This window comes from Pleurodeles waltl, chromosome 12 (assembly GCF_031143425.1).
Source record: "Pleurodeles waltl isolate 20211129_DDA chromosome 12, aPleWal1.hap1.20221129, whole genome shotgun sequence".
In the NCBI taxonomy this organism is placed as follows: Eukaryota; Metazoa; Chordata; class Amphibia; order Caudata; family Salamandridae; genus Pleurodeles; species Pleurodeles waltl.
In genome coordinates this window covers 287168691-287186722 of record NC_090451.1, presented here as the reverse complement: position 1 = coordinate 287186722, position 18032 = coordinate 287168691, and the positions used below count along the sequence as shown (strand labels likewise).

Below are 18032 nucleotides of genomic sequence, written 5' to 3'. Positions count from 1 at the left end.
TTTATGATGATAACTAAGTCTGCACTAAAACGATAATGAATTTCAAGAGAAAGTTTTTAATAGTTACATGCAATTGTTGAAAAAGCAGTTCTTTTTTATATTTACATAAATGTGTTAGTTATTTCATTTTCAATCTACTGTAACAATAACACTAAAAAAGATTATTAATGTTGAACTTATAATTTTAAATGTTATATGTGTCTTGCTTGCCATAAATGTGTGCCATTTAAATTAATTATACTTAGCCTCAGCGAGGCACGCTAGCTCCTGTTTTCTGATTGTGTAGAAAAATGTTTAGTCATTCTTGCTAACATGATGTTTCTTTCAGATTTCGTTCTCATAAAATGCTAGCTTGGAAATAGATGTCCTATTGTTTTCTACATAGTAAGACTGAGAAAGTAACCTTGAGCCTAGTAAATTGAGTAACTGTGGAAGTAGACTGTATACATTTGATTCAACCCGTACGGATGAGCTAAGATGGATGCCTTTCCTGTTGGTAACAGAATCTTTCCTCATGTTGCATGATGAACTTTGATCACCATGATAGCTGCAGCAGTGAAGAGAAATTCAGAGAATATAGAAGCCATGATAGCTGCGCCAGTGGAGAGAAATTCAGAGAGAGTAAAAAAGACTACAGGTGCCTGCTGGCTGCCAAGAAACTGCTGTCCCAAAATGCACAATGGGCAGAACTAAGGAAGTCTCCAGACAAGAATAATTCCAAGAGGTTCTGGGAATTGGTAGCCAGAGTGGGGAAGGGGATAGTGAATGCTGTAGAAACTTGAATAGGACCAGCCGATTGAGTTCACCATTATAGTCTTTTATACAGTACTGACCCAGTTGGTCTCCTGGATCCCAAGCTTACGCTAGAGATTCTGTCCACCTGCCCCAAAGCAATAAAAATATAAATCCAGAAGTAATCAGAGCACTGGGAGCTATGAAGAAGTTTAAGGCTCCGACCATGATCTGGTGCCCGTAGACCTCTATTGCAAGACACCCTATTATTGGGCTAGACTCACCTCACTAAGGTGTTTAATGCAGCCCTTGGGCGAAATGTAGTACCCCAGTCGTGGCGCACTGCCATTATTGTTCCGATTTACAAGAAGGGCAATCAAGACTGATCTCCCTTCTTGATGGAGCCGGGAAGGTTTTAGGGGAAGTCTTGCCCAACTAACTGCAGGAGTGGGTGGAAGCCAAGGATGTCATGACAGAAGTGCAAGCTGGCTTCCAGTCCCGGGTGGGAACAATTGGTCAGGCTATCCAGCTCTATATATTTGTACACAAATTCACAGTAATCAGGAGGTCTTCATTGTACTTGGTCTTTATAGACCTAAAAGCTGCCTTCGACTCGGTGGGCAGGGATAAACTATGGAGGTCATTATTGGACCTAGGGGTGGACGCTTCCTTAGTGAAAGCTATAGCAGCACTGCACTAAGATAACAGCCAGAGTGAGGCACGGGATGGGCGGGGAGTGCACAGATCCATCCAGGTACAAAAGGGTGTCCGGCAAGGTTGTGTTCTGGCACTTCTACTTTTTAGCCTCTTCCTGAATGACATGGGTCATTACCTCCTAGAGGAACAGTTAGATGTTCCTGTTGTAGCCGGTAGGAGGGTTCCCTATTTTTAATCACAGATGACACAGTGCTCATGGAATGCACAGAAAATGCAGCCCATAGGCTACTTCCCCGCTTTGTGAAATACTGAGAGGAAAAATAATTGATCATTAATTGTAGCAAGACCACAGGTATGACCTTGCAGGCATCTCCTAACCTCACATGAAAATTAGCGATTAATGATGTACCAATTGATGCCATTAAGCACTTTAAATATCCGCGTGTGTAGTTTTCAGATAGTTTAAATTGGGACAGTCTTGTGCAGAAGGAAGCTATAGTTTCTAAAGCAAGCATTAGGGGCAATACTGAAGTTTACGTGAAAGGATGGTGCCAGAAGCATTAGTACCATCCTGAAAGTATATGCTCAAAAGGCAGTGGCTGCAGCACTCTACAGGGAAGAGCTTTGGGGATATGCAAACACTAGTATGCTACAAGTAGCCGAGAATAATTTCCTGAGAACATTATTGGGATTAGGGTAAGGAACGCCCCTGAAGGCCCTTTTCACAGAGCTTAGCCTGGTGCCAATATCAGAACTAGCAGCCCTAAGGCCAGTGACATATCGGGTAAGGTTTGTGCGCAATCCCAAGGCAACAGTGTATTTGGAAACCCTTGAAGAGGAAACCGCAAGTGGTGGATGTGGGGGGCAATTGTTAAAAATATTCTAGAAAACCTCCATTTAGAGGCTTTGTGGGTAGATTCCAGCAGAGTTGTAACGGGCACCATGGGCCAGGTAAAGGACTGGTATTGAGAACTCAATAAGATGAGGGTCTGCCAGGAACTTAGGCCCGAATCAATTGTAAGCTACTACTTTAACAACGTCTATAACCCTGCTCTTCCAGACTATTTGGATCTGTTGTTCCCTGACCTGAAGTGCTCTCTGAATATAAAATATAGGCCGGGTGTGCTGGCACTAACAGGCTATTTAGTTCGTACCTGCAGGTTAGCTGCTGGACTGGAGTACTGCAACTGTAGGCCTGGGGAAGTAGACAATGCTCTCCACTTTACCTGGTTTTGTAGGAAATTTGACGAGGCTCGACGATGGTGGCTCTACCCACTATTTAAATCTAGTGGGGCTAGCTGCACCAAAACTGCACTAGCACTTTGTGTAAGGCTGGGTATCACCAGTGCGCATAACCTGGTTGACTCATATATATGGGCTGCACGGCCCTCTTTGAGGGAGCTACCAGCTAAGTTGGGGTCGACTGAACCATAAGATCTTGGAAGGTCCCAGCTTTGATGCTTTTTATGAGATGGAACTATCTACTCCCTCCTGTATAGATGGGACGGGTCCCAGGAGCCATATTCAATGTCTTGTTGCGGCAAAACCGTTATATGCCTAAGTACTCCCTCTTTGTATTTCCTTTCACAGCTTCTGCTTATCGAGGGTCAGCCCAGTAGTAGTACATGTTTTTTTAATGTCTTGTCACTATCAATTGTTGTATGCACCAGCACTTTCTTCGGGTCCCCCTCACAATGTTCTTGGCTTATTTGGGGGGGCCGTTCTTTTATAGTCATAGATGGTGGTACTGTATTTGCGCACATATGTGTAAGGTGGTTCTAGGATCAGTGAACTGCCTATGAGGAACTGCTTTGCTGCTGTTTTGTTTTTTATCTAATGATTAGCTGTTTTATATGTAAATTAAGCTTTCTTAATGTTTTATGGATACTATTTTTATACTATTGTAAGGCTGAAACAATTAATAAAATAAACTTTGATTGGACAATTACACCTTCCGAGTCATGTAGAGTGATGGGTGAGCAAATCACCTTGCACTGTGGACTTTAATATACCGTTCCCCAGTGGGATCAGCGACATTCTTCTGCAGGCTTTCTTGCCCTTCACTTTAGGAGCAGAACCTCATGTTTTTTTTCCAAGCACACTAACCTTTGAATTGCTAATTCTGTAAGGTTTTCCTAAACTGAGATAGCTAGATTTAATTGACTTTCAAACTGCCTTTATGCTTAAGAGCTGAACAGCACTTGTTTTCTACCCATCAGATTACACTTTTGATGTTTTGTGTTTTCATTGTTGAATGTTTAGTTCTTTTGATGTTAGTTTGTTTGAATCTTTTTCGTCACCTTGGTCAACCCTTTTGAGAATTGTCTACTTAACTTTATTTCGGACTGGAGTTTTCCTTGTGTGGCCACATGAGTTGCACTGTCAATTTAAATTTTCTTGTTTGAAGATAGTTGATTGAATTATTTCTCCACCCCTTCATGCTGGGTGAAAAGATTGATCAACCTTCTTTAAAGCATAAATGAAAAATGCTTTATCCTACATAAAAGCATGCTACCGTGGAACACAGAGAGTACCAGATGAAAATAAGCTGTGTCTAATATGGGAACTCCAGACTGAATCGGAGAGTAAAAGAAGGTCATCAAGGGGAGAGCCCATTGTCTCTTCTGGGAAGGGTACCAAACCTCTGAAAAACCTAATATATTGGTGTCAGTTTACTAATATATTAGTGGCATGGAAGATAGCATATGGTGATTAATTAATCTACCTATAATGGTCTAACAGAGAAAATAACATGAGTTGTAAAATATGCACGTTTGAAATATGGTGAACCATGTGGCCACCATTCATATTATGCAGTATGTTTTAACATGAGTTTCGCGTTCATAATAAATGAAACGTAATGTGAATTAATATTAGAGGTGTAATTGAAAGCACCAAATGCATATGTATTAATCGTACTTATATTGAATTAATTTCATTAATGCAAGTTACATGTGTGTAGAAAAATAAATGCATGTTTAAAAAGTTCTAACCTATTTTTATTGATGTATTAAATATATTGAATGTGTTACGGCTTTCTTAGCTTGACTGGGCCTAAAGGCTTTATTTTGCAGCAGTAGTGGAAAATCACTTGTTTATTCTGTTCCCTCTGAACTGAATTCTTTCCTTAGGCTGCTAATGTGAATGTTTAATATTCTATTGTATTGTAGGCATGACATGTTTTAGAAATAACAATGTAGCACTATTTGTTCTCGCTGGACAGGAAACTTGTAGTTCTCTTGTGAAAGTATTAGTTTAGTTTATTGTGTGTCGTGAGAAAGGATCTCAAGAAACAAATAATTAGAGAATGTCATATTGAATTATATGAAGTCATAGAATTGAAAATGCACTTTGCTGAGAAGATCCGGAAAAGTAGCTGAATCGGTGGTGCCATCTGCAGTGACTGGATGCTGAATCTGATGTACGAAGTGCACCCACCTGAAGGACCAATGAATGAATGGATTGTGCATACTTTTAATTAGTGAGACATTTTAACTTCAATTCATTCCGTCTTCTTCCCTGCCTTGATGCTGTTGAGAACCCTGTTTGAGTCTGCGGTCAATCTCCTACTCTCCAAGTCCCCTGATTAGTTTCCCCATCATAGTCTTAACTGCCCTATTCTGTTATGGGGTTCAATACTAATAAGGCCAACTAATTCTGAACAGCTGATCTGTTCTATGTGCAGCCCGTGTTCTGCACTGTCCTGATGCTGCTGTCAACTGGTCAAGTGATTGTCCTTCTGGATGAACTACTACTGTCTGCTGTCCCATAAGGAAAGGTATAACTAAGTGTGGTTTCTTGTTTCCTTTTCAGTTAGGTACTTACACCAGCAATTTTTTATAGTGAGTTGTCCTCATTAGATTTCTTTTTTTTGTCCTTTTTTTTTTTTTTATTCTGGTTTTGCACGCATGTGTTAGACCTTTCTTACACATGCAAATATAAATTTGTGTTAGAGTTAGGAATGAACCAGCTCTGAAACTTTAATTCTGAAATTGATTGTAAAAACTGCATTTTGATGATTTACTGATGTCACCATCATCTGTTTTAAATTCTAAAAATAATGTGCACATTGTGTTATTTCTAATCTGTTATTCTTTTGGAGTGTCTAACTGTATTGATGTTTAGTAGGCTAAATCTTTCCAGATGCTTCGCTCAGCCAATGGTTTTCATGTATGTTTGAAACTTAGTTTTTCACACTAAATATGTGACATTGATTTTGGAATTGTAATAAAGCTTTGAAACTTCATTCAGATTGGAGTTTGATTTAGTGTTTAATTGTTCATGGTGTTTAGAATTGTTTATGGTATAATGTCATTGATTAGTAATTGAATGACTATGATTATTACACTCTTTGCCAAGTCCAAATGTTGTCAACTTCTATATGTGAGAATAGTGATGGTGTCTCATCTGAGCGCTGGTGGTTTGTGAAACAGAACTGGAAATACATTTTCATCTGGACCCCAGTGGTCTCTCAAACCGAAGGAACACACAGGAAAGATGCACATAATGGAGCATTGCGAGTGTGCAGTCCACACAGATGCAAGGTGAGTAGCAAATCAAACTGAATATTGCAAGAGAGCGCCCTTCTGACCCATGTGAAGTGTGAGCACGACTTTTTCACAGTTCAAGAAGCACATGGTGGTTGCAGTTATTAAACTTTGCTGAACTGGAGAAAAGAAAAGGGATGCGGCTTAGGAAAGTAAGCGCTATCCCAGAAAGAGATAGTTTTTCAAACTGTAGTTGCCTTTCAACAGCAGCACATGAGAGAATGTGTGGCTAAATGATTTTCAGATCATAGCGAAAGACAGTCCTCATGAGGGGTAGAAGACCTTGGTGGTTTACTTTTCTAAATGATTTTGACACAATTCAAAGGGGCTTTTGAATGCTCCCTTTCTTTATGGTTGAGCTTCTGAGGTTGTGCTCAGGGTTATCGACCTATCAACTTGTGAAAAAAGTCATCTACTTGAATTGTGTAGCTCTCTACCTGTTGCCCATATGTCTCTCTATTTACATGTCACTCTTTACTGAAAAACTCCATGTTTTGTGTCCTATTTGTTGGTTCATTGGATGCTCTAGAATCACTAGAAAATTGGCAAAGCCATTATGTTTCACTTCCGTTAGTTTGCTGGGACTGGGTCCTTCTCCCACGGGGCCCTTCTCACACTGCCCCCTCAAATCCTGCGCCATATTTTGAGAACACTTGTCCTTTGCTTAGATGGTGCCCCTGTAATTTTGCTCACCTTACTTCAAATTGATTTAGGAGCTTCAAGTATGGTTGTTTGTCTGCATCAGAGCTGCACTTTAGTACAGAGGACTTAACTGGGTATTACTATTGTTGCATTATGTTGTTCTATCGTTGTCATAGCATACAAGGTGCAAGCAACATTCAACTTGAGAATGAGTACAGTGATCTTGGCAAGCAGTTTTTTGATTGGTTTCAACTTTTGTGCCCTTATGATAAGTTGAAGATGGACCAAGGAAGCACTTCCCTTCTTTGTACATCAGCACTACCATGAATAAATCATGACAGATTAGCTGGCAGGTAATGATTTCTGTTAGTTTTCCATATTAATCATGTTATGATAAATAGATTCTAGTTTTGTGCAATTTTCTTATATGCATGATACGTGCCCCCATGTGTTCTTTATATATTTGCATGTGATTCCATAAGCCTTTTCAAACCAATGATAAATGTACTATCATGCACACACAACAGTGGAAGTTATTTGTAGTTTAATCCGAACCATGTTTTTAGAATTCTAATTGTAAATGTTTGTTTACCTTTAGCTTATATAGATATATAAACATTAAAGACATTGCAGAATCTTAGCATTTTCTAGTTTATTATGTATTTTTAAAATAGAGAAGGAACTGTACTGATTTCAACCAAGAGTTGCTTCTACCAAGAGATGGATCAATTACAAAAAAAGGTTGGCTTCTGCCCTTATTGTTATTATTCAACATCATAACTAAAGCCTAATGCTTTGGGGGAAAAATAGCAATATCAAATATTATGAAAAATAATTGTTTTATTTACATAATTTCGACCATCTTTAATACACACCATATTGCTTCTAATGAGGTTACATTTCTTGAACTTGCCCATACAGTTGCCCACTTCTCTTGCCTCTGTGGAATTCCATAACTATTTGATGTATTCCCCAACCGCTACAGATAGTCTCATTATCAAGTCCACTTTCTCCACACAATAATGGACAGGCTCATTTTGGACAGTTAATCATGACCAGCTTATCTAAAACTAATTCTCCCTTGCATCCAGAATTGGAATGGATCCTAAAGCAGTGGTTCTTAACGTTTTGACTTCTGTGGACCCCACTTATTCAGTACTAAAACCCAGTGGCCCCCACTGAAACATTATTGGAGTCTGGGGACCTCCACTAAGTCTCTACTGGAAGTTGAGGAACGTGACTTAAGCATTATTTTTTATTTGAACCACAAAACAATACTCATAAAATACAGAACAACATCCTCAAGCAAATGCACAAATTATGAAATATTTTATTTAATTTGCAAAACAATATATAAAAAATCAAAATTTTCATTTTCATAGGGTGCTTTTCTAAATTCAATTGAGGCCACCCATCATCGCTACTCTATTCTGTTTGATGCACTTGCACTGCTCCCACAAATCAATCTGGGTATACTAAATTAGGGCCTGATTTAGGTCTTGGCAGACAGAATATTCCATCACAAACATGGCGGATGGCCCATCTGCCGTATTACGATCCCCATAGGAGTTAATGGGATTCTAACACAGGGGACGGGATATCAGTCACATTTGTGACTGAGTATTTATCTCCACCAAGACCTAAATCAGACCCTTCATTTTTATAGCTATTTCAATTCCTTTGCCAATATAGAGTGTTTTTACATGTTCAATTGTGCATCATTCTTCTTTACACACAATTTATTAGTCTGTTAATATTATTTAATTTTCTAAGCAGTCTTGGACCTCCTTAGAAGATTTTGCAGACTCCCCAGGTCCCTAGACTCTAGGTTAAGGACCACTGACCTAGAGGCTATCCACATAAGCGAGAAGAAACCATGATTATTCTTGTAAATTCCTGCCTGACCAGTGAAAATTAAAAGGCTGTGTTAGTGGCTTATTTATAGTTTGGCTGACTGTATTCCATTCTGACAGGTCAGTGGGGGGATTTGCTCCCCTGACCTGGTGCAGTGCAGGTCTCTATGTTTAGAGTTAATGGCCAGGCAGGTGGACATCTCTTTGCTTTCAAAGAAGCCACAGCAGCTCTACTGAAGTAACAAACTTTGCTTTCGTGGATCTATGTTCAGTGCGATTAAACACACTGAGTTTTTTTGTTTTTCAAAAACAATCTGCACAAGTGGGAGTTTGTGGGTTCAGATAAATTAATGGCTCTGACTTGCTGGGCCATGATTCCCAACCTGTTGGGAAATTTTTCCCAACCTATTGAATTAATTAATCCGATGTCTTGTTCATGAACGACAGGCTTTCGCTGGTGGTCAGAAGAAAGTGACTCCTGAACAGTAGGGAGGATGGTCTGACATACATTGACTGGTGGCATATAAGGTAAGTCAAGTTGCTGGTCAAAGGTTTCCACCAACAGAGGCTCCACAGACAGAAACATGTTGGTTCACCTGACTGTAGACAGAATAGGGTGAGCTGCAGGTTTGACAGACAGGATTCCCTGTCACATCTGTGACAGAGTACCCTGCCTGTCAAATTATAAATAGGTGGATGTTTATTTTCTTTTGATCTATAAAGTGCACAAATACCTCAAGAAGGGGTGTTGTGGCACAAAAGAACTGTGCTGCAACAGGGTTGTAAGGAGAATAAATTAGTTTTGAGGAATTTACTAATTGAGTGAAGGTGTAATTCTGCATGAATGACAAGTATAAGAGCATTCCATGCTTGCACCATGACCACAAAGAATGACCTCCCACCAACGCGAGCTTACTTGAATTTGGGAATGCTGACGAGATGCTGAGTACAGGAGCATAGACATCATCTGGGAGTATAGAAGAAGAGCGAGTCCTTGCACCTGTCAGAGGGCAGGCAGTATAATGTATTACAAATAAAAAGGGTTGCTTTTGAAAAGACAATTTAGATACAGTGAGCTGGTGAAAAGCAGGGAGATGGAAAGTGACACTTTCCTGCTTAGCTCTGGGATAAGACGGATTATGCATTTTGAAAATGATGCCACTTTTAAAGAATATAGCTGGGCAGACCTAGCATCAAACCATTCCATTATTCTAGTTTAGAGATGATCATTGCTTGAACTACACTGAGAACCACTGCCAACGCATTGCCTAGACTAAACCATCAAAGATGGAAAGATTCAGGTTAATTGAGAATGCAAGTGACCGATAACCCTAAAATGTTGATCTTGCACATTTCTGGTTTTACCTTGAATTTCTTGCAACACGTCAATTCTACTTCTGTGAATTTAAAAACTTACCTGTTCTATTGTTGTAAAAACTCTGAGAATGTTCTTTCTGAGGACCCCCTCCAGTTCACTTTCATTCCATCCTCTGTCAAAAAGTTCCTGTATCAGTGCAGGATATTTTGATACATCTTCTAGCCCCTCCGGAAACCTGTGGTCCAAAACCCGCAATGTAAATTATAGGTTTTATAACTATAGGATTGGAGAGAAGAACATTCATTTTGAAGTAATCTCGGTCCTTAGAAGCTACATAGTCAAAGGTATGCATATAACTTGCAAGGTCATTGGAAAACGAGAGCATAAAACTTGACAAGACACAGTACACTTCGAAATGCATTTTACATACATGTAAATGAAAAAAATCATGACTTCAAAAAATGTGTGATTTTTATACAGTAGAGACGCTGATTAGCAATAGATATGTGGTGGGTGGGTTTGCCCCTTGAATATTAAATTTGATAATTTTATTTTATATTGCAAAGAAGGAACACACAGAAATAGTTGCAGAAGCAATTGATGCACTTTGGTGAAGGGAAAACAGCTGTCCTGTACAATTTGAGATAGTCATAGGGATGTTGTGCACCAAAGTATAGATTAAATGCACAAAAGCCACTTAAGATGCATCATTTATGATACTTAATGCATAGACTGTGGACTTTTTAAATCTTTTTTTTTTTATTGAGCGGTTTACAGACCATACATATGAACAACATAATACAGAGGTCAGCGTCACATGTCTAAGTCATAGAGTTCCAGTATGGTCTTCAAGGATCAATGATAACAACGATAAGGGTCATCTTTGAGAGGGCTGGACACCGAACCCTACTGCCTCAAAGTGAGGGGGGTGGTTTACATTAGACTGTATCTGCACTGTGTTTTCTGAACTGATAGCCTAAGTAATAATGTTAGACAAAGCATTTAAAAGTAATCTACAGAAATACATAACAGCAGTGGCAGCATAAAATCAGTGCTAGACTGCGGATTAGTAGACTTTCCAAAGCACAAAGTGCTGCTTACAATACCAGGAAAAAACCTATATGATTATTTATGATTCATAATAAGGAAGGAGGACCATAATAGGAATGTAGTTATGCAAAATACAGTGAACACCTCCGAATGTGTGGTTGTTCACAAACACACTCTGTAGCTAGTTATCCACCTAGGAAGCATGCGCAGAATGATACTCCCTTTTTAACGATGAAATACGTTTTTCTGGGAGGAATTTTAGGGTGGGGGTCTACCTCAATGATGATTGGTGTTTTGGGTGAGGTACATTTTTTTTTAAATGTTCCCTACTGCTTCTGCCCTTAGGTATCATCCTGCTTCTCTTCCCTTTTAAACTCTCTTCCCTGACTAAATCTGTTTTTTTGAGCTGATCTGGATGCAGAGGTACAACCGTCAATTACTGCTCCTTTGTACTTGAGTCTTTTGTACATAGTGAGCACAACAGCTCACATATGCAGCTGTAGTAATGAGCTGGACCATTTTTGATCTCGCACACCACCGTATCTAATTAATCCCTCTAGACTAGTGTCTAACAGATAAAAAAAAAAATCTACTTCAGTAGGTGAATCAAGTGCTGACAGATAAAAGAGAACAGGACTTCAAGATACTGAGCTGCAGAAAAATAACAAAGGACATGGCAACTTGAACTATTGTAAGCATTCTGTGTAAGTTCCACCAATAGAAATAAAAACAGCAGGGGTCAAATATAATTTGTATGCCTGGCCTTTGAAATTGGTGTAAATTGAACTCTCTATCTATCTCTCTGCCCCGCTATCGTTTACTCACTCATACACACAAATAGGCATACATATTTGGACTTTTGGTCAGCGGTCATCATCCATTGGTTTGTTAAACTGTCATCTTCAATTTGCTTCTGCTCACCACTGTATGCAGCATAGTGCAATGGGTCAGTTAACTTCAGCCCTTGGTGCCCCTATTGAGAGTGTCACATTTTGCCTAGGAACAACATGCATTTCCTTCTTAAAAAAAATAAAAATAGTCTCCTTTCATATTGGGTCTTTTGGAATTGTTTCTTGTTTATTTTAAAAATCTATATCACTTTGCCCCCGATCCTGAGTGTCCACTATGGTGAATGGGTCTCTTGGTCTCTTTATTTAACCCATTGGGCACTACTGAAGTGTCATTCATGTCAGTAACACCTACTTGGTTTTCCTGAGAGAACAGAGGAAATCGAAAATGACCTCTGCAGATAAGATGGAAAAGGCCTCTTTCTCCATGGTCACACAGAACTGTTCTAAAATGAAGGTTTATTTAGAAAACTGTGGAAAGCTTCTTTCCATCAATACCTCTCTTGACCTGTAAAGCATTAGGTGATCACAGTTGGATGTGATTGTCTACCACTTACTCTAAACACCAAGCATTATATTCGGGAATGGAGTGACAAACTGTCCTTTTTTAGGTTTTTCTGCCTCTGGGAGTGGCTGATGAGTGATTACCCTAAATCTACGACACCCCTTCCTGTAGAAAATAAAAGTACACTAGCGACCAGGAAATTAATTTAGATTTTGAAAAAAGGGCCCTTCTATGGCCCAACCTGATCTATGGCAACCTCCATCCCCAAAAATGGGTAAAGACGGTCTTTCTGTCACCCCAAGAAGCATAGTGGGGGCTTGTATCTCCCAATCTTCCCCTTCCCGGAAGTGGAAAGCCCACTAGACACTAGGGCTCTTTTTTTCAATCAGAGATGGAGGTGGCCCACCAGGGCATGGGTCGATGCCTCACCTCAAAAGGAACAAAACAGACTTTCTGCCCACCACCCTGGAAGGCAGATTGCCCCAATCTGCCGCCTGCGGTAGCAGAAACCCTGCTAGCCACCAGGGAAGTGAAAGCAAATAAGGAAGACAGGTTTGGGGGCCTGACATCAGGTGACACCCCCACGCAGAAGCAGAAATGTCAGTGTTTCAGTCCCCTTGGAATGCAGATTGGGGAGATTGCCCCCAAATCTGACGTGGGAGGTTTGAAAGCTACTAGATTCCAGTTTAAAAAAAAAAAAAAAAAAAAAAAAGTGTTTGTGTGTTGCCCACCCAGTCCTAGGGCCAAAGATCCACCCTAAAGGTAACAATACAGCCTTTCTGCCCTCCTGGGAGGGGGAGGAGAAAGATTTGCCAGATTGGGGGTTACATCCCTAATCTGCACACAGGAAGTTGAAAGCTGATTAGACAAAGGTGCAGGGTCATCCCACCCTGGCATTGGGCCATACTCCAGCCCAAAAGAGGCAACACAATACTACACACTGGGTGCAGTTCAGGGTGGTATGCCTTATATTGATCCATTGTTATCACCAGCACTAGGCCCAGCTACACAAGTGGGGTAGCGTTTATCAGGGCACTAGGTCATAGCAAATTTGTGGATACCAGCAGATTCCAGAAGTTGTCATCACATATAAGGAAAATGTGTGTGCGTGTTTTTTTAGCAAGGTTGTATTGACTATTAAGCAAAATAAATACATGCTTAGGGCATCAAGGGAAGGGGGTCACCACAGAAATGTTCAATTGCTGGATTTACCATGGACCATATGGTGCAAAACTGCAAATGATGCAGTTGATCTACCAGATTCAACGAAATGGGGCTCCCGCAATAAATGAAAAAATTACATAGGTGTATATATAGATACACACACAATAATAAAATAGTTATAATGAAGGTTAATGTTATACATTAATCTTGAGAATACAACAAAATTAGAATCTGGTAACTGCCACTCGGTCCACCGAAGCTCATGTGATCATTCCTGTCTTGGTCATGTCGGCTTTCCCGTTCAGTTGTCCACTGAGAGTGACTGCAACGGCGTTAGTAGCTCACTCAGCATCCAGTGTGCAGTGTACCAACAACACAGTGCTAACATTGTAACTTTGTAAGTAAGCAGATTATTGTTTTTTTTTTTGTTTTATTCCTCCTTTCAATTTTGACAGCGTGTTTTTTTTTTCCTCATGTGGTCGTGTTAGTTGTGACTAAGTTTACAGCAATGGCATGACGCGCTACTACTACTACTACTACTACTACTACTGAGTCCCACTGACGCTACTATTTTATAAGGTGCTCCCAGCAACTCCTCTATTTCAGAGGACTTGAACACAAATTTTTCAGCTGAGCTTCAGCAGTTTCACTCATATATGCATTATAAGTTCAGTGCAACAAAAACTGTAAAAACAAGTCAGTCATGCTGAACTTTATAAAATAATTGTAGAAGAAAATATTGAGTGAATCTTTCCAAATGTAGACGTTTGCTTTTGTATATTTTTAACATTAATGGCCACAAAATGCTCAGCTGAGCGTTAATATTCACAGTTGAAGTATATTTTGCTGTGGTCACCTGGCATGCAGGCGAAGCTTTGGACCTACAGCTCCAAGCCACGGAGGTCAAAATGAATGTCCTTACTGAAGATCAGCAGTTAGGCAAGGCTTCTACAGAACCACCCATACCCATACAAAAGTCCTGATAGATACACTATTGGGCACTAGGACCAAACCTTGTCCTTGCACACTGATTAACAGGCAAGTTGCTAGATGAGACAGACCTGCCTCGGGGGACCCAGCCTTTCTCACTGAAAACCCCATGCCTGAGAGCTTAGTGGTCCAAGCATCTAGAGGTAGACTGAACCAAACTAATTTCCTAACAAACCTCATTTTAGGAAATCAAAATGTATGGAGGCATTTGGGAAGATCATGTTTCCTCTGCTAATCTCCCCCTTTGTTCTGTCAATGTTAGCAGCCTTTTAGAAAGATACTCACATGTGTTGTGGGACATGGTTAGCAAGATCTTGCAGACAGCCCCTGCTGGATATCCTCCAATATACGGGAAATAATTCAGGATTGTCAAGATGCAGCAAAGTATGTCATATGTTCAGACTGAACACTACTGACTGCTTATGCAGCTCAGATGGTACACATGGATGAGACCAATGGATTTCTTAGGAGAGGTTCAAGCGACCCTCGTGGGTATGCCTTTTGACAGCATCATTTTATTTGGAGATGCTAATCCCCAAATAGACTGTCATTTTCCAGGGATTATTCGTCCATTTTGCATCAGGAAGTCCAGGCTCTTTTAGAAAAAGTAGCCAAAGAGAGTATTCCAGCATTGGAAATGGGGACTGGCAGCTGTTCCATTATTTCCTGGAAGGCCTTTGTCCTGTTTTAGATCATCACCCTCTCTACTTCTTAAAAAAAAAAAGGACAAGGTCAAGATGCGTCATTAGTGGTTCACGGTGGGCCAAGGGCATTTTTCAGTCTTCCATGTATCCATTCAGCTTCACCAGTGCCCCACAGGGATTCAAAAAAGTGATGGCAGTAGTTGCATTATGCCCCTGGAGGTCACTTATGCCAGTCTACCTCTACCTCAAAGACTGGCTATTGAAGGTCGGCTTACCATAGTCAGTTGTTGACCACCTTCAGATCATCTTTAAGGTTCATGCTCAACTTGCCGAAGTCACACCTGACTGCTTGTGCAGAGGCTGCTGTTCATTGAAGCTGTTCTGGATACAGTGCAGTTCCAAGCCTTCCCTCCCATTCAGCATGTCCAGGCTATAGTACTGAAATTTCAGCCTCAATCCTGAGTCTCAATGAGATGACTCTAAAACCTCTTGGTCTCCTGCAGCCTGCTAGTTGACGATGCCATCTACACCTCCATGCATGGAAATGGAGTAGAAACACTCAACTCCTTTTGACCTCCCTCTCAAGGTTGTGGATGTCATTTTAGCAGGTAAGCATCCATTTAAAAACCTGTTTATGCTGGACACTGAGATAGGTTTGTCTCTTGCTGTTCCCACCATACAGGCCCATTGCAAGCAAAGTTGTCAGATGTTTTTCTTTTTATGCCGTCCTTAGCTCAGCAAGGACTTGCCGTAGAAAATGGTAAAGGTTATTTGTTGGCATTTTTGCTCTTTCTGTATCTGCTGGACAGCATGTCTTTCTTTAAATCATGGGTTGTGATGTGTTTTCTAAACGGTTTAGTTAATATATTCCTACCAAGCACTTGATGCCACAATGGGGCCTTAATTTGGGTTTTACATTCCTCATGTTTACCTCATTTGAGCCTACAAAGAGCTGTCCTTTTCATCTCCTGACTCTTAAAACAGTTTTTTTCATTGTAATAACTTCAGTGAGTTGAGTGAGTGACCTGCAGGTTCTGTCTGCTCAGTCACAATATACCACATTTCACAACTAGTGTTGAGAATCACAGTAGCATTGTGGTAAAAAATTGTAACTCCCTTTTATGTTCGCCAATCCGTCAGTCTTTCAAAAAATGTTCTCTCCCCCCTGACCCAAAAGAGGAGGAGAGACTACATCCAGAGCCTTGAGTTTTTACATTGATCGTACCATGAACCATTGTGTGGCTGATCAGCTCTCAGTTGGGTCCTCTGTGACAAAGAAGGGTAAGGCAGTACTGAAAAGAACGATATTGAGGTTGATAGTTCCTGTTTTCAGATCTGCTATGCAGTGGCCAAGAAGGTGCATCCAGGCTGTCTGAAGACTCACTCGACCTGTCAAGACTGCTACCATTGTGTTGGCATGCAGAATAACTATTCTGGACATCTCTCAATTATTTATGTGGGTGTAAATTCACATATTTAGAAGAACTATTGCCTTGATAGCCAGGTCCAGTTAGGGGCACTTAGCCAGTTTAATATTTTAGGACTTTTTGGTTTGAGTAATTTCGCAGACCCATCACCTTGGGACCTGCTGCTTTGGAGTCTATTCACAGGTGAGAAATCTGTGGTTTTAAGTATCCATCAGAACAGAAAGTTAATTACCTTTGGTAATGCTCTTTCTGGTGGATACTCTATTTAACCACAGGTTTCTTTTCTTTTTCTTACCTTGTGATTATCCCGTGGGGTCATACTGGATCCTGGGGCTATTCCCAAGGTGGGAAATCTGCAGTTTAAGTATCCAGCAGAAAGAGTGTCACCACAGGTAACTTCTTTTTTTTTTTTTTAACATTCTGAGGTTTAAAAGGGCTTCTGGGTGAAGTTATCTTGTGAAATCAATGTATGTCACAGAATGAAAAAGTTTGATATGTCCATTACCACTCCTTCCTCAGCAAGTGGGGTACTGTTTTTATCAGGGGCTGTGTGAGAATTCTGGGTAGTAGGAAATTTGTGGCTCCCCTTACCTTCTAGAACATGTTTTAACAGGAATATGAGGGACATGTGTGTTTTAAGGTTTTCAAGGGTTTCTGGGTAAAAAAGCTTTGATATCCACATGAGTCAACCTATTGTGTACTCCTCTTGATAACCTGTTTTCAGAAATGTCTGTGTTTAGTAGGGTTTCCTTAGTGGCAGGTGAGCCAGGGACCAAAATCCCCAGTTTTCCACACCTCCAGACCAGGACACTTCTCTCAGAATAACTGATGTCTCCAAGATGTGTTTCAAGCTTTTTGTGTCGTAGGTGGTAGGCCCAGCTACACAACTGGGATACCATTTTCATTTGTAGAATTGTAGATTCAGGAACTTTCTTTCACATAAATGTGAGGAAAAAATAATGTGGGATCTGCACACATTTCACCACCATGTACTCCTCTGGGTGTCTACATTTCAAGAATGGCTGGGTTTGGTAGGTTTCCCTGGGTGGTAAGTGCCCAAATTCTGCAGCTACCCACATTGTTACAAATAAAAAAATTAAAAAAATTGCTGGGTGAAAAGTGAAGTCTGCAGGTCATGTTGTGGGGCATTTATTGTTACAAGTGTTAGCCTCAGCCACACAAGTGAGGTACAGATTTTATCGGGAAACTTTTGGGATGCAGAATAGTAGAACATTTATTATCGCCAATCGGATTTCTTAGTATTTGCTGCTCCCAAAGAGGAGACATTTTGCAAAAACTGCCCTGTGAATCAAATGATAAAATGAGTATGCCCAAATTCAGAGGTGTACAAATAACAACTTTTGCTAAACTCCGTATCCTGTGAAAATTTCAGAAACATATGTTTCCTTAATGCCCATTTTTCATTCCTTATATTTAATCATATGAATGCTTTGTATTCTGTACACAATGAAAAATCAATATAAGCTGCAGCTCAGTTGTTGGCTCTGAGTAAGATACAAGCCGATTTATTTTTGTCACCTGAAGGTACTATCAGCCGTAATGAGATACTGCTTTTGTTGATCTACCATTGAAACCAAAAAATTACAGATGTAAAAATATTGCCACAAATGCATATTTTTTCAATATTCATTTTT

The 18032-nt window shown here is 40.2% G+C and overlaps 1 protein-coding gene across 4 annotated transcripts in view; it reads right to left on the bottom strand.

The window, feature by feature from the left end:
* The window catches only part of LOC138267357 (dipeptidase 2-like), a 527669-nt gene that overhangs the window by 6883 nt on the left and 502754 nt on the right, over positions 1–18032 (bottom strand). For all 4 annotated transcript variants that reach the window (XM_069216259.1, XM_069216257.1, XM_069216255.1 and 1 more), the window contains one exon: positions 9849–9984. In XM_069216259.1, the coding sequence (XP_069072360.1) occupies positions 9849–9984 (136 nt within the window). The remainder of the gene's footprint in view (positions 1–9848; positions 9985–18032) is intronic.